At 39.7% G+C, this 21,922-nt stretch overlaps 1 protein-coding gene across 1 annotated transcript in view; it reads left to right on the top strand.

The window, feature by feature from the left end:
- leprotl1 (leptin receptor overlapping transcript like 1) overlaps positions 1-18,435 on the top strand; it is a 62,187-nt gene extending 43,752 nt beyond the window's left edge. Inside the window, exons 3-4 of the mRNA XM_072589156.1 lie at positions 3,221-3,407; positions 17,636-18,435. Of these exons, the coding sequence (XP_072445257.1) occupies positions 3,221-3,407; positions 17,636-17,752 (304 nt within the window). The 3' untranslated portion in view covers positions 17,753-18,435. The remainder of the gene's footprint in view (positions 1-3,220; positions 3,408-17,635) is intronic.
- Positions 18,436-21,922: the final 3,487 nt, after the last annotated feature.

Here is a 21,922-nt window from a genome sequence, read left to right on the forward strand (position 1 = left end):
TAAAATAATAGTCTTTGTAAACTTAAATTATCTCAGTGTCCACAGCCTTTTAAAGGATTTACATTTCCATTAGTTTATGGAAATTCACTTCCTGGTTTCATTTCCACATGAGTTAGCACTATATGTCTTTGCCCTGGAATTTCCAAAAGCAGAAAATTGTTTCTCTATGTCGACCCAAGCAAATCCTTTTTTTTGTAAATACCTTGATTCGGTCAGCCATTTAAACGTTAGGGAGTACAAACCAGGTTTGTACAACCTGTACTCCTAATTTAATCCTTTCAACTGTGAAATAAATCTGAATGATCTGTGCTGTTCTGTACTCCCTCCAAGGACAGTACAGTATAGCTTTTCAGAAGTTTGGTATCCAAAGTTTACTGGAGTGCTCCAGCTGCAATCTGACTAAGGCTTTGAATTTTGTATTCCTCTCCATTGGGATAAAAGACTTAGGGTGGGAATTTCCCAGCATGCACCAAGATCAGTAGGCTCAAATAAGAGACAGAGGCCTGCCATGTGAGGAACAGATACTTGCCTATGATTTTTCCCAAATAGTACAGTGGGAAGCATGTGGGCTTTCAATAAGAAGGCTTCCCGTTTGCTGGATGACGTGGATGCACGGTCTTTCCAGCTTATTTAAACTTTGTGAAACCAATAAAAAATCTTTGTGGTTAGGTAATCACGATGGAGGGTGTGTCCCTCAATACTACACTGCCACTGAGGGCCACGAAGCCTGCTTGGAATCTTGGTACCTGATCGACGGTTGGGAAACTGCCTTCAAGCATCTGCGGTATTCTTGGCTGCTTGTGGGGAACTGGAGGTTGACAATCAGCATTACTGAATCTTTCACAGGTCACTTGGCTACAGTAGTACTGGCAGCATTGTCATCTGTCCCATTCCACCTTTGGGAAAATGGCCTGGGATTGGAATGTAGTTGGGGAGCCACCTTGCAGAACAGTGGCACTGTTTTCAGTACCAGTCTGCCTCCTTGCCCAATTCTGTTTTACCGAATGTAGTTCAATCCAACATTCTGTTATCCATTCTAGTTGTGTTTTTGTACTTGGGGGCTTGCTTTCAGTGCTAGATACATGATACAAGAGTACCTAAATCATTCTGATCCTCCATAATCCCAAACCATTCACTATTAAAAAGTTATTCTGATAGCTCCAAAGTCCCATATAATCCCATCTGTTCTTTGTTTGCCCATCCAGTAATTTGTTTCTTTGTAATGTGTGCTTCCCTTTTCACAACTTAATCTTTTAACCCAGTCTCATATACAAATTTGGATATATAGCTCTCGACTATATATGCAAATCATTATCACGTATGATTAAAAGTTGAGAACTGAGTAAAGTTTCCTGTCAAACCTCACTTGTCATACCCCACCAATTAGAGAGCTTTTGCTTTATTTCTGTCTCTTACATTGTATCTCACTGATGTTAGATGTAAATAGGCAGTGTCTGCAATGGATTTGTTGTTGAATAATACACCAATGGCCCATTCACATTCTCTAAGACAAGTTTTTAATGTTTTTTCCTATCCTCTAAAATACTTATTAAGCCTCTCTGTCAATCCCTCATTTTTTTCAAATGCAGAATGTTCCAAAATGTTTAGTCATGGTTCTTTTACGCTGTTTCCTGAATGTTCTCCTATCTACAAACAATAAATTCTACCTGCTTTGTCAATCAAAGCCAGATTTGGCCAGGAAGCAGACTGGTCCATAATCCATTCTAAGATGTTGCTTTTTGTATTTTTCCAGCTAATTTTAGACACAACAGCATGTAAACTATTGTAATTTTAACTACAGAAAGCATCAGTAAATTGTCTGTAAATATCATTCTCATTCTTTCTCACTTTGCTGTATAATGTAGCATGAGACTTACTGTTAAACTGTACGGCCATTGAGATTCAGTGCAGAAATTTGAAGTCTGTATTATGGTGATACGTATAACTGACATGTAGGGATTATGAAGGCACCTAAAACTGATAAATAAAAATGACTGTCTGTCCGAGCTGAAATGAAAGGCTGTAGGTGCCAAGGGTGTTTATTTTGGGTATGAGCATTCAGAAGCTTAGGGAGCATAGTTAAAGTGAGTCTCAGGATCAAGGGAAATTAATTCAGATTGGTTGCAGAAGGTGTGTGTGGAGAAAGCGAAAATGAGGATAAGTAGTCAAGCTTGTGAAATTGTAAAGAACATTGGATACAAAACAAAATGTTGTCATGTTTCAAACTAATCCAGTTGGTGGCAGTGATTATTCCAGTTCCATATTCCTAGTGATGTTGACTGTTTGGGTGTATGTTATAGGCAACCATCGTCTATTCAACTTTATTGACGATATTAGTGTTTTCCCCAAAGGAATTTCCCCAAAGTTTTTGCTTTGGGCTTTTTGCCTTTGCTAGCATGTAATATTACTGGTGTTTACAAGGATGGTGGACTGTCTTAATGGGAGGTGTGAAGCATTGGCCTCATGGTATTTTCTTATCTTTTCCTTTCTCTGTAACTCAGGAAACTTTACTGGTATAATGAAGTATTTCTTTTCCATGGCAGGGATTGTATTCTTAATCAATAGGGCCACTTACGTTTTTATGAATTTGTAGCAGGATGTTTATAGTTTCAAGTTATTAAAGTTGCCATGTCATATCCTTCCACTCTAATTAGTGACTCTAGTTTTCTAGTTTGTGCATGTGTGTAGAAGAACTGCAATCCTGTTTTTCCTTTTTGTTCTCATTTTTATTCTCTTTGCTCTTCTCATCAACCTCTCTATTTGCCCCAAGTTATTTTTCCCATTGCCCCTTTAGAATGGCAATTTTGGAATAGTCTACTACTTCACTATACAGTACTTGTATTTAATTCTTTTATTTATGATTTGCCCCTCCATCAGCCTTGCTAATTTAAGCATTTGCATCTTCCATACATATTTCTGTGTAGCTGAGATGAGCATGATGGCTAAAGGCAACTTTGGCTGTTGATTTTCACTGAAGCAGTGTTTTGGTAATTACCTACGCTGATTTGAATTGCAGTGATTAAAATTGAGATTCAATCTGTAATGCAAGGGGCAGTACAATGTTATGAACTAAATGGAGGATCATGTCAGAAAATACAATCAACTGGTTAGTCAGAAAGGGAGTTTCAACGGCTTAATATGTGACTGCTTTTGGTTGCATCAATATATGTGTCTTAAGCTTCATCTGTTTTTCTCTTTTTCTTTCCTGTTTCTCTTGCAGCAAATACTGGCCATTGTTTGTTCTTTTCTTTTACATTCTCTCTCCAATCCCATACTACATAGGAAGGAGAGTAGTTGATGACACTGATGCAGCAAGCAGTGCATGTAAAGAACTTGCCATATTTCTCACTACAGGCGTAGTCGTCTCAGCATTTGGGTTGCCTATAATTTTTGCAAGAGCACAACTGGTGAGTATCATTGCCATATTACTGTACAATATGGACTCTGAACAGTTTTGCAAATGGAGGGGAGAAGTAACAGCTAATATCTTTTATTAGTAGTGACTATATTTTAAAATGCTGACCAATATCTTGGCCTGGACTTTGCAGTAGGTGATGGAGTAGTGGTGTTTGCTGCTAAGTATACTGAGAAACAAAAACTTGTATAGTGTGTCAGCTGCAGTGAGAACTTTACTTTGCTGCAGTCTTGCCCACTAATGAAGCAGTTTGAGAGGTCTTTCAGCAAGATGCATTGTCACACTCCTCCCAATGTCACAAATTGAAGGCGTGTCTTTTACGGTCAGTCTTCAGCTCAAAGGTAAGTGAGTGGTTTATTATGGTGTTGAACACTTTTTTTGAAAATAAACTTTCTTGAGTGAACTTTTAAAACCTGTTAGGAGCAGCATGTTGGTTCAGTGGTTATCACTGTTGCCTCTCAGGTGACTGTCTGTGTGGAGTTTGTACGTTCCCCCTGAGACTGTATGGGTTTCCTCTGGTTGCTCTGGTTTCCTCTCACAGTCCAATAGCGTGTAGGTTAGGTGGATTGGCCATGCTAAATTGCCCTCAGTGTACAGGAATGTACCGGCTAGGTGATTAACCATGGTAAATCTGGAGTTATGGACATAGGGTGGGGAGCTTGGTCTGAGTTGGGATACTCTTCAGACAGTCTGTGCAGATTCAATATGCTGAATTGCCTCTTTGCACACTGTGGAGATTCTATGATTCTGTTGGAAATTATTGATATGTTAAAACTTTCAACACCTGGTGACTGTTCCACAAGAATATCTTGGACAAGCTGCCTTGGTTTAAAAAGGAGCTGAGAGTCTTTAACAAACTTTAAATATTTTAAACTTATTTTAAAAAATCATGATAATTCCACAAAATGCATTCCGACCCTTTGCCATGCTAATATGACATGATTTCCCTTCCATTCTCTGCTACTTTGGAACTGCGCTGGAATGATTCTGGGTGAATCAGAAGGTTTATCCAACCCCATCCTCCTTCAGTTTTCAAATGTGCAGAAAAAGGATGTTCATAAGATATGATTTACAATTGTTACTATACCACTAACAAAAAATGCCTCAGGCGCAAGAGCTAATCCTTCAATTTGGAATTTGCCTAAAGTTTAATTTTCCAAATTGATGTTGCCTTCAATAGAAGTGAATCAAGTGATCATTCAGACTGATATCAATAATGCATTTTCTTCTTACATTATACAAAGGTTATTTGCTTTTTTTTGTAGTTATTTCTTAAATTGAGCAAGTAGTTACACATTGTTACACATTTAGCTTAACACTAATAATCTTTCTCTTCTGACCAAAAATGAGAAATAGTTCAGTTTGAATGAACTTGTCCTACCTTAAGGACGGACACCATTTCTACCTCAGTTATGATTAATTAAGGCTGAATGTTTCGGTATTCAAGTGATAAAATACACTCCCTGTATTCCCACACTATATAGGAAGGAGTTTACTTTAAACCACATTCTTCTTTCAGAATTATTCCCTTTTTATCTGTCTCTATTTAAATGTATGGTGAGTCAATGGCATAATGTTAATGTCTTTTGACTGGTAATCCAAAGGCTAGTATGTTCACTATGCCAGCTGATTAAATTAAATTAATACAGGCAGATGGCAGGTTACAAACAGGTTCCATTCCTGAGAATGTTTGTAAGTTGATTTGTATGTACAAATCAGTTCAATATATAATATTTATCTGTAAGCAAACGTTCAGATCAGATCCTTAAAGTTATTAGTATAATGGGATCTCGTTCACAAGTGTGAGCATCCCTAAGTTGGATGTTCATACTTTGGGGATCTCCTATATGTGTGTTTCATGTTGGGAATTGCTGCCAATCTGTAATTGCTCTTGAGAAAATGGTGGCGGCTGTTTTCTTGGATTGCTGCAATCCTCAGGGTGGAGGTATGCTTACAGTGCTGTTAGGGACTTCGCAGCAATATAGAAAAACCGGCAATATAGTTCCAAGTCAGTATGCTGTGATTTTGAGGGGAACTCAGTGATGGTGATCTTCACAAATTGGTGTTGAAACCTAAGCAAAATTATCTGGAGTAGAGCATTAACTCATTGCTTTCCCAAATCTTTCAGATATGACCCCGTTTTGTGACTTGAAAATTGTCATGACTCCTCATTGAACAGGGTTTAGGGGCTGAGAGTAGACGCCTGGTCGGGGGGGGTGGGTGCAGCTGTCGTTACTCTGATGGAGTTCCACAATGGCTATTGTTGAATTAACTTGCAGCACCAAAATCTCAGCTCATGACACCAGTTAGGTTCCGACCCCCACTTTGAGTACCCTTGCATTAACCACTGTAAGCAGCTTTTGTGTTGTAATAACTTCTCAAACACGTTATGCAAGGAAGGATTGGTTGCAATTTAATATCATTAAGATTTATCTAAACAGTTAATTTAGGGATTTGTAGATTCATGTGTAGTGACAGAGAAAAGAGAAAGCTATCTTGTCCCTCTGTTTCTTTTTTAGTTTGTGTTGACTTCAAACTTATTCTTCATGTGTGTGCATGACAATATTACAATATGTGTGAGCAGATGAAGTTGTCATCTCCCATCTTATTGTATCTAAAGTTAACTTTTGTCATGGTTACCTCTCTTCTCACTCCATTTTAATTGACATGTTAGTTTTACTGACTTCATTTCTAATACTTTGTGTTTCTTATTGTTTTTATTTCTAGTCCCATTATTTCCTTCAAGGTCTCTTTTATTTGATCCAAACAATACTTCCTCCTCAAGATTGCTACTATACACTCTATTGTCTCTCCATCATACTTACTTTCTTCCTCATTCCCTTCACAAGGGTGATTTTTTTTAATCTGATTTCCCATATGTGGTTACTAACCCTGTGAGGTCACCAAAGAGGTCTTGACTTCTCATCTTCACCCCTTGCCGGAAGCGAGGTGACTCTCCAGTTAATCTCACCATGAACCATCTGTCTTTAATGAGAAGGCAGCTACGGTCCTCTAGGACTACCACCGTGAACCAGCTGCAATTTCCATATTTGCATTTGAGTTTAAATTTACCTGCAGTACTGTGCTAACAGCTAGTCTGGAACTTGGAGCAGGAGGCTTTCCTCTGGCTGAGACACATCTTAAATTCACGGAATCATAGAATGGTTACAGAAAAGAAACAGACTTTTCAGTCCTTCAAATCCATGCTGGCGCATTCTTCGTGTGATCCGGGTCACATTGTTTCCCCTTGTTTTGATTTTCGTGAAGAAGACATACCTCTGTAATTTTCTGCATTGTTGGGTAAATGTCAGTGTTGTGGCTGTACTGGAACAGTTTGACTAGAAGCATGATGAATTCTGGAGCACAAGTCTTCAGTGCTGTTGCTGGGAGGCTGTTGGGGCCTATAGCTTTTGCAGTGCCTTCAGTCATTTTTTTAATATCACATGGAGTGTATCAAATTGGCTGAAGAGTGGTGTCCATAACCTGGCACTTCTAGCTGGAGATTAGTTGCAAACATTTCAGCTTTACCATTTGCATTGATGTGCTGGGTTTCCCCATCATTGAGAATAGGAATCTTTGTAAAGCCTTCTCCAGCGAGTTGTTAAATTATCCACCACCATTAATAACTGAAGGTGGCCAAACTGCTATTGGTTGTAGAATCACTCAGTCCTGTTTATCACTTACTGCTTATGCTACTTTGGCAAAGGAGAGGTGTTTTAGCTGCACCAGATTGATTTCTCAATTTTAGGTATTGCTTTGTGCTGATTCTGTCATACCATCCTATTCTTTACATTAAATCAGGGTTGAAACCCTAGCTTAATGGTAATGGTAGAGTGACAGAGATGCTGGGCCATGAGTTTGAAAATTGTGATGGGGAGTACAATCCTGCTGCTGATGGCCCTCAGCTCCGTCTGGATGTTGAATTGTTAGATATGGTCAAAGTCTAATCCATTTGTAATAGTGCTAAACAACAAATGGGAGAGTATCCTCTGCATGTACAATATACTTAGTCTGTACAAGGAATTCACTCCTACTGATACTATCATGATGGATACATCCACAGCAGGTAGATTAGGAAGGATAAAGTTAATTATTGGTATGTATTACTCTCGTGTTGGCTTCCTCACCACCTGCCACAGGCTCAGTCCAACAGTTATGTCCTTAAGGGCTAGACCAGCTTGGTCACTGATGCTGCTATCAAGCCGCATGCTTGGTGATGGACATGGAAGTACATTTTGTGCTCTTGCCACCCTCAGTGCTTCTGTGGATATTATCAGCAGACTGTTTCCTTGCTCATGTTTGACTTGATGCTCTAAGACTTCGTGAGGTGTAGAGTCAATATTCAGGACTCACCAGTAATCTTAAGCAAGGAACTAAATAATTGAAAGAAAAAAATGTCAAGGCTATGGAGAAACAGCAGGGAGCATGGGACTAGTAATATGAAAATTACTAAATGGTTTACTGTGCTGTATCATTCTCTGGCTCTCTGTAATTTTCCACCCCTGAGAGTAAGCAAACAAACAAAATAATATGTTAGCTTACAAAAGCAAAATACAGTTAAGTTTGGAAATCTGAAATGAAGACGAAAAATGCTAAAAATACTTAGCATGTCTGACAGCATCAGTAGAAAAAAAAATCATCTTTCAGATCTGTGACTTTTCATCAGCCCCGGGAAAAATCGGATATATAATAATTTTGAGCAAGTGCAAGAAGGTGTGGCTGGGAGATAAAGGGATCAGAAGATGTCTGTGTTGATGTGAAAGACGTCATAGCTAGCAGCCACACAAACAAACCAATGAAGTAAATGAGAGGGGAAAAAAAAGATAAAGTGAATTTGGAAGTTGTGATTTAACATCATTGAAATCAGTATTGTGCTCAGACAAAAGACAAGGTGCTTGCTATTCAGTGAGCTTTATGTTGAATTTCATTACTGAAGAAGGGCTTATGCCCGAAACGTCGATTCTCCTGTTCCTTGGATGCTGCCTGACCTGCTGCGCTTTTCCAGCAACACATTTTCAGCTCTGATCTCCAGCATCTGCAGTCCTCACTTTCTCCTCATTGAATTTCATTACCATTACAGCAAGACAGAAACAAAGGTCAGTGTAGGAACAAAATCGGGAATTAAAATGCCAGGTAACAAAAAAGGCACGGCTATGTTTGCGAAGTGAACTGAGATGTTTTACAAAGCAGTCACCTAGTGTATGTTTGGTTCATGTCGAGAAGAGCACATTTTCTATAAATAGAATCACAGAATGACTACGACCCAGGAGACTGTTTGACTGATCATGCCTGTGCTGGTACTCCTAAAGATGTAATTTATTGACTGTCATTTCATTGCCTTTTCCTCATAGCCCAGGACATTCTTCCTTTTCAGGTAATAATTTGATTTCCATTTGAAAACCTCTATTACAGAATCATAAATACAACATTGTGGCACAGAAGGAAGCCATTTGGCCCATTGTATCTGCACCATTTTCTTAAATGAACATCACTACCAAGTGCCAATCTCCCACTTTTTCCTCTTTGTCTAGCATATTATATTTATCTAAATAATCATCCAATTGTACTTTGAATGCCTCAATTGAACTTGCATCCACCCACTTCCAAGCACTTCCTATACCTTAACCACTCAACTGAGTGAAAATGGTTTTTCTCACTTCATCCTTAGTTCTGTTGCAGGTCACTTTAAATCCAGACCTTTTGTTTCTGTTCTTTTTACAAGAGGGTACAGTATCTCCCTTTCTACTCTATTCAATCCACTTGTGAAGTTGAAAGCTTCTATCAGATCTTTTCTTGGTCATCTACACTCTAACATGAATTGTACAATCCTTCAATCTATCCTCATCATTGAAATTTTCTCATTCCTGGAACCATTCTTGTAAATCGCTTCTGCGATTTCTCCAATGCATTCACATTTTTCCTGTAATGTGGCACCCAGAACTGTACACCATAGTCCAACTGAGATCTAATTCAAGTTCAACATCAGTTCCTTACTCTTGTATTCTATGCCTTTATTAGCAAAGGAGAGGATGTTGTATTCTTTACTTACTGCTCTCTCCACCTATTCTGCCAATTTCAATCATCTGTGAACGTATACACCCCATTCCTTCTGTTCCTACACCAGCTTTCAAGTGTGCTTCTATTTCATATGGTCTTTCACTGTTCTTCCTCTTGCTTGAATGCCTCCTTTGCATTGGGTAGAGGTGATTTGATCATTTGAACTTGGGCATCTTAAGCACGTGGCTGTCCCGGTGGAGTTGGTTTCTGATGGTCATAACCTTGATGCTATTGGTTGCTTCAGGGATGCTGATGTTAGTACGCTTCCCAACCCAGCTGATGCAGAAAATCCATCTCAAACAGCATCCATGGTACTTGAGGGTCTTAAAGTGGTGTCTATACGGAGTCCAAGTTTCAGAGCCATACAGAAGAGTCAGAAAGGTGACTCCCTCATACGCAAGGGTCTTGGTATTAGCACTGATATCACAGTTGTCAAAGACGCTCAGCCTTGGGCATCTGAAGAGGGTGTTTGCACATTGGATGTGATGTTGAATTGCCACATCAATGTCAGCATTAGATGAGAGGTATCCTCCCGGGTTGGAGAAATTTTCCACATTCGGGAGGATTTTTCCATTGATCTTAATGGAGGGATGGACTGGAACTTGACCTGGTCAGGACTGAGTCATCTTGAGTTTGAGACTGAGATCACTTCTTTGGGATGCTTCCCCAAAGAATACAGATATGACATTGTCATCCACATACTGAAGCTCCACAAGCGAGGTATTGGTTTCTTCCAAGATTTCAACTGGTTGAGGTGAAAAAATGTCTAGAGGATGGACAAAAAAATGTCCACACCACTGGGAAACTTGGGACCAAATTATTGCAGGGGCTGGAATTTGTACCGAAAACAAAAAATACTGGAAATCACAGTGAGTCAGGCAGCATCAGTGTAGAGCAGGCTAACATTTTTAGTCTAGATGACTCTTCATCAGAGCACATCTGGACTCGACATGTTAGCTTGCTTACTGTCCACGGATGCTGCCTGACCCACTGGGAAACTTGTTCTTGACAAGACGATAAATGGTGGCAATGAAGATGGAGAAAATGGTGGGGACGATGACACATCCCTGTCTTGACCTCAAAGAACTCTGTCATGTTACCATCGATGATAACTGTCATTGACATCCTGTTGTGGAGGAGATGAGGATGTTGATAAATTTCTCTGGAGAGTGGCTTTAGATAGGACATTGAATAGCACTTCCTGATTGACTAAGTCAAAGTCTTGGTCAGATTGATGAAGGCCAAATAGAATGATTGGCATTGAGCCTGTTTCTCTTGGAGTTGTTGAACAGTGAAAATAATAGTTCCATGGCTTGATCTGAATTCAAACTAGCACTTCAGAAGGATTTCCTCAGAGACTGGGAGAAGGCGTCTAGCAAGGATTTGTGCGATGATCTTCCCAGTGATGGAGAGTAGGTAGATATCTTGGCAATTCCCACAGTTCACGTTGTCTCTCTTCTTGAAGGTGGTGGTGACGCTTGCATCCCTAGGATCAGCAGGGATGTCTTCTTTGTCCCAAAATTTCAGGTACAGTTGATGGAAATGATGGGTAAGCTCCATTCCTCCCTGTTTGGAAATCTTTGCTGGAATCCCATCTCCTCCTCCAGCTTTTCCACTCTTCATGTGTCTACCATCAGCTTCAACTTCTGCCACACCAGGTGGCAGTCCACGGTAATCTTTGATGGGAAGTTGGGGGATTTCCTCAAACTTGTCTCCATTGACAATTGCATTGCTGTTTGGGAATTCTTGGATTTGTTCTGTTCATCAGAGGCTGATTTCAGAGAGTTCATCAGAGCTCTCAAAAGATTCCAGCCTTACCATGTACCAATTTGGGGTCAAGGATGTTGGATCCATATGGTATCTCAGTGGCACAGAATAAACTGTGCTTGTTGTCAAGAAGTTGCAGCTGCTTAGCCTTCTCAGTCCACATTGGTTCTTGATTTCCTTCATTCTTCTTTGTAACTCTGCCTTTGCTGTTTGAGATTTCTTATTTGACTCTCGGGTGATATTGTTTTGCCAGATGTGGAGAGCTTTCCATCTCTTGTTGATGAAGTCTTGGATGTTGTAGTTATTTTCGTTGAACCTGTCTTGGTGTTTCCTGATCATACAGCTGATGGTTTCTTCACAGCATGAATGATGACTATTTTCAGCTCTTTCCAGACTTCCTCCATTCTGTTAAGATAAACTCTTTTTGGAGATTTTGATGAAGACATTATTGGGGTTTTGCTTGTGTGCTCGGCTCTTGAAGCCATTCAATGTTGAACTTTTCTCTGAATGGTTTCTTCTTTGGCCGCTTCTGGGAGCATTTGATGGAGAGAGAGGAATGGATGAGCCAGCAATCCATCCAACAGTCGTCTGAACTGATCATTGCTTTGGTAATGAGGACATCCTATTGGATTCGGGATCGTAAGATGACCGAGTCAGACATATGCCAGTGCTTTGATCGTGGGTACCTCCATGAGGTTTTGAACTTGTCTTTTGTAAAAGGGAGCAAGAAACATAAGTGCATGAAATGGATTGGATAGAATTAAGGACCCTGTCAACCATGATGGGCAAGAATATTTGTGTGACGGGAGAGGAAGATATGTCGGAAGCATAACTATGAATGTTTTCATAGTTTGTGCTTGTTATTGAGCCACTTAGACCAGTTGTAGACAGGCATTTTGTTTCTTTACTTTTCCCTTTCTCACTCCCCTGGGTTTTGTAGCATGGAATGTTTTGTAATTTAATCTATGCTGCCCTCCAACACATCACAGATAATATCTTCAGTTCTGTTTCCCACCTTTGTCTCTTTCACTGGTTCAAAATCAATTACTCCTTAAATTTTCCTAGTTCTGATGAAAAATAACTAACCTGAAGCATTAACACTGTTTGCCTCCACAGATGCTGTCAAACCTGCTGAGTATTTCTGGTACTTTCTGCACTTGTTAATTTTTATCTCAGTCATACAAGACCCATAAGACCTAGGAACAGAAATTAGGCCATTCAGCCCACTGTGTCATCGCTGCTATTTAATCATGACTGTTAAGTTTCTCAACTCCATTCTCCTACTTTCTCCCCATAACCCTTGATCCTCAAGAGCCAATCTATCTTAGTCTTAATTATACTCAATGACCTGGCCTCCACAGCCTTCTGTGAATTCCATAGATTCACCACTCTCTGGCTGAAGAAGTTTCTCCTTATCTCCATTCTAAAAGGTTTTCCCTTTACTCTAAGGCTGTGCCCTCAGCACCTAGTCTCTCCGACCAGTGCAAACATCTTCCCAAAATCTACTCTGTCCAAGCCATTCAGTATTCTGTATGTTCCAATTAGATCACCCATCATCCTTCTAAACTCCATCGAGTCTAAACCCAGAGTCCTCAAATGTTATTCTCATGAACCTCCTCTGAACAGGCTCCTGGGCTAGTACATCCTTCCTGAGAAAAGGGGTCCAAAACAATATACAATAGGCAAGAAGCATCTCACACTTAATGTGTTGTGAAATCTGTGGTCCGGGTTTCCATAAGAGTTGGCAGACAGGTACCAGCCCTTTTGTAAACGCAAAGGTAGGACATTGTGTCTCTATCTTTTTATGGGATATGGGCATCGCTGGAATAAGAACGTAAAAAATGGGAACAGGCCATTCGGCCCTTCAAGCTTGTTTTGCAATTCATCAAGAGTTGGCTGATCTGCCATAGGCGTCCGCTCCTGTTTCATGTCAGCTAATCAGAGCTCTCAACTCTGTGGCATTTCAAAAATCTATCTGCTTCCCCTTTAAATATTTTCAATAATCTAGCATTCACAAGAGATGTTCACTCCCTCTGGCAGAGATAATTCCTTTGCATCACAATTTTTAATGTGTGCCCCCTTATTCTATAATTATGTCCCTTAATTTGATATTCCTCCATGAGTGTATGTTCTCAATGCCTACTATGTCAGGCCCTTTTAGAATTTTGTTTCTTTGATTTATTTATTATTGTCACATGTACCAAGACACAGTGAGAAATGTTTGGTTTGCGTGCTGTACGGGCAGTTTGTACCATACAAAGTGTATCAGGATAGCAGAACAGACTGTAGAATAGTGTTACACTGCAGAGAGGGAGACCAGAGTTAACACTTGAGAGGTTTGTTCAAAAGTCTGATAACAGCGGGGAAGAAGCTGTCCTTGAATCTGTTTGTACATGCATTCCCACTTCTTTATCTTCTGCCTGACAGGAGAGGGTGGAAGAGAGTATAAGATCATGTCTCATTCTTCCGTACACTAGTAAATAAAGGCTTAAACTATTTAGCTGTTTTTGATAAGTCAACCCCTTCTCCCCAGAAGTCAGTCTAGTGTTTCTCTTTTGAACTGGTTCCAATGGTAATAGATTTTTCCTTAAACATGATTTAATAAAGTTGTACCTGATATCTAGATGTGGCCTCATGTACAGTTGTAATGAGTCTTCCATGTTTTTAAACTCCAAGCCGTAGAAATAAAGGTTAGAATTCTATTTCCCTTATTAATTACTTGCAGTACTGTATGCTAAGTGTTTGTGTTTCATGCATAAATACTCAGATCCCTTTGTGCTGCACTTTTTGGAGGCCTTCTACATTTAAATAATAGCTTTTTGGTGGTCTTGCCAAAATGCATCCCTTCATAAGTTCCTACATTAAACTCCATCTGCCCAGGTTTTCATGCACTCATTCTACCTGTCTGTACCCCTTGCTAATTTTTTATATCTTCATCACAAGTTGCCCTGCCACCTATTTTTGTATCATCAGCAATCTTGGATATGTTGCATTCTGCTCCTGCCTCCAAGTCCTTAATATAAATAGTAAATAACTGAGGCCTTTGGACTAATCATTGTGGAACCACTCTGCAATATTTACATCTTTGAGAAGATTTGTTGCTCAGGTTGAAGATAAGTATGTAAGTTAGCTCGCTGAACTTGAAGGTTTATTTTCAGACGTTTTGTCACCATGACTAGATAATGTCATCAGTGAGAGTCTCTGGTGAAGCACTGGTGGTATGTTCCTCTTCTCTACTTATAGGTCTTGGAAATGACATCACCCACCTTAAGAAACCAAGACCAATAAATAGAGAGGCAGGATATACCACCAGTGCTTCACCAGAGACTCTTTCTGATGCTGTTACCTAGTACAAAACATCTGAAAACAAAACTTCCAACTCAGTGAGCTAACTTACATACATATTTATATCTTTCCAAACTGAAAAAGACCCATTAATCCCAACTCTATTTTCTGTGTGTTAACCAATCCCCAATACATTACTCCCAATTTTAAAAGGTCCCATCTTGTGCAATAATTTTATATGTGGCATCTAATTGAACGCCTTCTGGAAATCCAAATGCATTACATCCACATGTTTTTTTTTCAACTCTGCTTCTTCAGTAATCAAAGAACTACAGCAAATTAGTCCAACATGATTCCCCTTTCACAAAACCATACTGACTCTGTTTGATTGCATTAGCTATTCTTTTGGATGGCTCAGTGGCTAGCACTGCTGCCTCACAGCACCAGGGTGCCAGGTTCGATTCCAGCCTCGGGCGACTGTCTGTGTGGAGTTTGCACATTCTTTCCGTGTCTGTGTGGGTTTACTCCGGATGCTCTAGTTTCCTCCCACAGTCCAAGGATGTGCAGGTCAGGTGAATTGGCCATGCTAAATTGCCCATAGTGTTAGTTGCATTAGTCAGAGGGAAATGGGTTACTCTTCGGAGGGGCGGTGTGGACTGGTTAGGACGAAGGGCCTGTTTCCACACTGTAGGCAATCTAATCTAAATATTCTGTTACTTTCTTCCTTAATAATGGACTCTACTATTTTCCTCACAGTAGATAACTAGTTTATAGTTTCCTAGTTTCTTACTCCCTCCCTTCTTAAACAAAGGCACTTCTGTTTAATTAGTGGTTTTCTAATCTGCTGGAATCCTCCTGGAATGCAACAAGTCCTGAACACAAAATGTTTATTGACAGCAATGATCCAATAATATTTGCCGACTGTACGTGCTCACCTCCATTACTCTGCACATTTAAAAAGCTGATACTTTAAAAGATTACAAATAAAAGTTACTTAACCCTTGTTTCTATTAACCAATGTATACTTTTGTTCAATAATTTCATTTTTTGTTAATTATTTATCACTATTTTTTTAAAAAAGTGGGGAGGTGGTATCTTACTGCTTCTAGGTTAATGTATTAGCTATTGGACAGTCCCGGCATGTTCTTCAACATGTTGAAAACATTTATTTAAGTGACTCAATGCCCAAAGGAATATCTAGAGTAAGATCTTAAACTTAATACTGCACAGGATATAGGACCTCTGAAGTGTGACACATTTGCATACAGCACATACTTTCAATACATACAGGAATAGGAATGTATGCTTAAGTTGACAGGAAGTGCATCCAAACCTAAGAATTTTAATATACAATTTATAAGTATATAGAACATATATGTCCTCCTTACCCATCCTCTTGCAGTACTAAACAGATGGAGTTTACAAGTTGAAACACCTTGCTGTTCTTCTAACGTTTATGCATACCTTGTAGAATTGTGACCAAATCTATACACTTTGTGGTCTAACTAATGCAGTTTCAAGATCCATTAGTTTGGTAGAACAAGTCTGCTTTCTACATCCCTACCTTATTTGCCATCTTAATTACTTCATTACATTACATAGACTTTAACCTAGCTTAGTCTAAAGTTAATTATTGTGTTTTTGAAGCATTTCGTTCTAATTCTAATTCACATGTATTTCAAGCTGTTTTGCACAATGTGTTTCAGTTTGCATCTGTCAATACAATACGTAATTTATACAGCTATTTTTGTAAATGTTTAAACCACTTGGATTATGCTGCAACTGCAAGATTGTCAAATTTACCAATAATGTTAACACACATCATAACTTTGCAGGTGGACATATAATCTTATGTAAATAAGCAACATTTGGCAAATGAAATCTTCCATAACCTTAACCCTAGTTTTCAGGGTGGGAAACACTTTTCTTTCACTGCTGATGATCCATTACGAAATTTTTATAGTTTGCATGAAGGATTATTCTCACAGGGCAGGAAATGTGCTTTGACCTCAGAATCCTGATGATATAATCAGATTCACATCTCAACCCTCCTACTCTGCATAGTCAATGGAATGATGGCTCAAGGGCAAATATTCAATCCAGTTAAGGATTGTGAGCAGTCTTTTGAAGTTGAATAGTGTCCTCTTCTGATACAGGCAACAAGCAAAAGAAGTGCATATGGGAGATGTCCTTTCATTGCTTTTCACACATTTCTAAAATTGAAACGGTCACAGCAACTGGATCATCATTTTGGTAAAATAGCTTGGGGGTTTGTTGAGCCCTGGTCTGTGTGCTTGAGACTGTGGTCAGCGGGTATCTGCTGGCCTTTACCTGCACTTCTGGGTGGATAGCCATCACGCTATCCACCCTTCTCCCTTACAAATGGGATGGAAGTGAGGAAATGCAACCTGATTGACACCAGGAAACTTTGAGCTTGTCTGTGTTTGTCACTACTTCTCTACTACTTTCCAATATCCAACCTGAGAATGTTAACTTGTTCTGTAGAAATGCTAACTGAGCATTGTCACACTTTTTGTTTGTTTTTAACACTTACCCAGTCACAGTTAGTTTAATTAAAGGACAAGTTGACCTTTATTAAATGCTCCTGAAAATTAAATAAACTGTATCATTGTCTCCTTCAATCTGTATGATTCTCAAAATTGTTCAGGAGATGTGTCCATTTCATTTAATTCACTTTTATTGATTATGATTTACTTAAACCATGTGTAATAGAAATCAACTGTGTAAGGCTTCCATGTGTTCAAAAGTTTCTATTTAGTTTGTGTGCTTGATCCCACAATACATAGGAAATGGATCTTAACTGACCCCAGATAGAACTTACATCAGATGCAAAATGAAAACGTTAAAATCATAGACAGTGTCTGAATACTTAGAATATGTCAATGTTAAATCACAAACAGAATCACAATTCGCAGAACATAAATGTGAATTTAAATCACACATGATACCATTACAAAAATAGCATGATCATGTAAAACATTACACAACCTCAGACCACAACTGCAGTGTTGTATCCAGCTCAGATGTTTTTGGTTACAGATGTGCTGAAGTATTTATTTTTAAACTGTTATTTTTCTAATATAATTTCAGATTCAATGGGGAGCATGTTCTCTGGTGCTAACGGGCAATGTAATCATCTTTGCCACCATTCTGGGATTTTTTATGGTTTTTGGCACGAACGATGACTTCAGCTGGCAGCAGTGGTGAGAGATACACATGCCAACAGTTACTGGAGGGGAGAATGTTTGCATTCTAGAATTCATCCAAAAAAAGACTGCAATAACATCAACTAACGACCAACATCAGATATGCTGAGTTGTTACATTTTCCATTGACATTTGATAGTTTGCACTAGTGTGCATTTGTAAGTGACTGCATCCTTCTTTGTTAGCCTAAATATTATCTTCATATCAGGATAGTTTGATTTTGAAATTCCTACTGGTGCAACATTAATAACCATATCAAAAAATTGACAAAATCAACTGCAACTTTGTAGGAAATTTTTTGAGAAGAAACAACTGTTTGATTTGTTATTTTGTTAGCTTTGACGTAAAGCTTTTATAAACTAACAAAAGGGATTTATTCTCTTTTCAAATCAAAGTATTTGCTGCCTTTTGTGTTTCAGTGTATACAAGTGGTGCTTGTATGTACAGTAAGATTTTAGTGCGAGATTGTAAATTTGGTTCCAGTGTTGCAAGCTGTATTATAATTGACCTTTTACTGTGTACTTTTTTTAATGCAAAAATTCAGTATCAAGTCCGAAAACTGAAACTAGTATATTGTACTTGTGTTTTCAGTTGGTGAATTGATTATTGTTGTCGTCATCATTCTCAGCATATTTATGAAAGGAAGTGTTAATCAGTGTGTCCAGTAAAGTTGCTAAAATATAATTTTAAGAATTGTACTGATCTTATTGATAATTGTGACTTGTGTTCTATGCATCTTAAATATCTTATTTCTGTATATTTTTAATATGTCCTGAAATTATAATAGTTTTGTAAACTTTGAAAGCGTGAATGTCAATGAGAGGAGGTCTTAGGGTAACCCCCTTAGTTACCCCAGCTCAATTTTGAAACTGATCCACTTAGTACCATAACTTGCCAGTTATAGCTCGTCCCTTCACTAAAGCCCTACAGGCAAAGAAATTCCTCAAGTTTCCTAATCAGTTCTTCAAAACTCCTTTTCTTCTAGTAAGCTATTTTTTGTATTTTGATATGTATCATGTATTTTGAATGCGCCTTCTGTCTGTCTTTATTTTACCTGATTAATAAGTTAACACTCCTGAATTTCTTTCTCTGTTAAACGTTCATGCATGTATTCTAAATTTACTTCCATTTTATGTAAATTTCTGCTTCCAATTCCTATCCATATGTCCAAGTCATTGATATGGATTGTGTTGTAAACAGCTGAGGCCTAAGGCTGATCCTGGTGACATCTCTTTGCCAAGCCTGTCAGCCTGAGAATGACCTGTTTACTGCCTGTTAACAAATTCTCAATCCATGCTAGTATATTACCTGCATCTCAATGGTTCTAAATTTGTTTACTAACCTCTTGGTTTGGGCTATAACTGAAAGGATTCTGAAAGTCTACATCCACTGATGGTCCTTATCTATTCTGCTAGTTACTGCCTCAGAGTTCCAAGAAGTTTGTCAAACATGGTTTTCCTTTCATAAATCCATGTCGATTCTGTTCCATCCTATAATTATTCTTACAAGATGAGTTATCACATCCTTTCTAATAGATTGCAGCATTTTCCCAGTTACCAACGTAACTTTACCTCTCCATTCTTAAATAGTGAGGTTATATATTTGTTATCTTCCAATCTGCAGGAGCCATTATGGAATCTACCATTGATGTAGAAATGATGTTGATGCATGGATGTTGGTATAAGCATCTGCCCTGCCACAACTGGGACCCAGGGAGATAGTGAGGAAAGAGGTTGCTCTGAGACCGGCACAGTTGAGAAAAGAAGCAAGTCAAATAGTCAGGGCAGGCAGGGACAAAATAGAGAACAGGGCAGGACTGATAAATTAATTGTATTTATTTCAATGCAAGGGGTCGAACAGGGAAGGCAGATGAACTCAGGGCATGGTTAGGAACATGGGACTGGGATACCATAGCAATTACAGAAACATGGCTCAGGGATGGACAAGACTGGCAGCTTAATGTCCCAGGATACAAATGTTACAGGAAGGACAGAAAGGGAGGCAAGAGAGGGGTTGAGTGGCAGTTTTGATAAGGGATAGCATTACAGTTGTACTGAAGGAGGATATTAGATTAGATTACATACAGTGTGGAAACAGGGCCCTTTGGCCCAACAAGTCCACATCGACCCTCTAAAGAGAAACCCACCCAGACCCATTGCCCTATACCTAACACTATGGTCAATTTTAGCATTGCCAATTCACCTACTCTGCATATTTTTGGACTATGGGAGGAAACCGGAGCACCCGGAGGAAACTCACACAGACATGGGGAGAATGTGCAAACTCCACACAGACAGTTGGCCGAGGTGGGAATTGAACCCGGGTTTCTGGCGCTGTGAGACAGCAGTGCTAACCACTGTGCCACTCAGATATTCTCAGAAATACATCCAGGGAAGTGTGGCGGGTTTATGTCCCAGAGATGATTTCTGAAACAATCTGCAAAAATCGGATCACAGATCATTCAGAGAACAGCTCTGGGGCACCCACACCCACCAACCCCACCGCTCCATGCTGAACACCTCAACTCCCCCTCCCATCCATGAAGGACATGCAGGTCCTGGGCCTCCTCCACCGATGCCTGGAGGAAGAATGCCTCATATTCCACCTTGGGACCCTGCAACCACACAGGATCAATGTGGATGTCAACAGCTTCCTCATCTTCTCTCCCTCCTCCCCTACCCCCATCCCATTCCCAAGCCTCCAACTTGGCACCGCCCTCCTTACCTGTCCATCATTGACCTGTCACCTTCTCCCTCACCTTAACCCACCTATCGCTCTCTCAGCTACCTTCCCACCACCCTGCCCCACCACTCCTCCTATTTATCTCTCAGCCCCGGCCCACAAGCCTCATTAGTGATGATGAACTTATGCCTGAAACATCGATTCTCCTGTTCCTTGGATGCTGCCTGATCTCCTATGCTTTCCCAGCAACACACTCTTGACCCTGCATTGATCCTGCTAGAGCAGTCTACTATATTAGGCATACTGCGTCAAAAATGTTGAGGATGGGAATCCGTTATGTCCAGAGACAAATACGCAGCCTGTCTTCTCTTCTGCCTTAGCCACAAAGTGGAGGCTGTGATCAGATGTTTTCAATTAGTTTAATTTTGGAGTTCATGTGGATGCCTTTGCTGGTTTATGCTTACTGTTTAACGATGTAGAAGATGGTTTATTATAGCACTTGAATATATAATTCCATTAAGACTCTGTTTGATGATCTGGAAACTAATAATAGTTTGTTCCTGGTAACAAATGACAGCTCTTGATGGCACCTGGATCAAAATCCTGGAACTCCCTCTCCAGTAGTCCTGTGGATGTATCAACAAGGACTGCTTCAAAACTACAGACCATCATCGTTTTCTCAAAGGTAATTAGGGATGAGCAACACAATGAATGCTAGCCTGAAGCTCGCACTGCATGAAAGAATTTTAAATGTCACTTCTATTCTGACTGGTTCAAGCATGTGCCCTCTCTGAGAGTTATTGCCCTCACTGGTTCTCATTGTCCCTCCCCATGGGGCTATAGTTGTATTTTCCTAGGGGTGGCTTTTGCTCAGGTGCTGATTAGTCAGTTTTCGAATTTTGGATCTTTTCATGACAGAACCATGCTCCATGAAAACTGAAAGAACCATGAATGTTGTAAATCAGGAACGAGAACAGAAATTGCTGGATAAGCTCAACAGGTTTAGAGATAAATTAGAGTAGCGCTCCTCAGAACACAGGACCATGTTCCAATTAGCTTCCACGAGTGGACCCGACTCTGATTAGCCTGTCCTTGAGGGTACCAGTCTCCAATTTGCTCTTGCGCGAGGGGCCAAAGCTTTGATTGGTCACTTCCCTGAGAAAGTCTAGCTGGTGATTGAACATAAGAACGAGGAGCAGGAGTAGGCCCTCTGGCCCTTCCAGCATGCTCTGCCATTCAACAAGATCATGGCTAGTCTTTTCGTGGCCTCAGCTCCACTTACCCACTCTCTCAATTCAGGTAAAGGGGCAGTACAAAGAGACCTGGGTGTTCTTGTGCACCAGTCAATGAAGGTAAGCATGCAGATACAGCAGGTAGTGAAGAAGGCTAATAGCATGCTGGCCTTCATAACAAGAGGGATTGAGTATAGAAGCAAAGAGGTTCTTCTGCAGCTATACAGGGTCTTGGTGAGACCACAGCTGGAGTATTG

Source organism: Chiloscyllium punctatum, chromosome 2 (genome assembly GCF_047496795.1).
Source record: "Chiloscyllium punctatum isolate Juve2018m chromosome 2, sChiPun1.3, whole genome shotgun sequence".
NCBI classification, from domain to species: domain Eukaryota; kingdom Metazoa; phylum Chordata; class Chondrichthyes; order Orectolobiformes; family Hemiscylliidae; genus Chiloscyllium; species Chiloscyllium punctatum.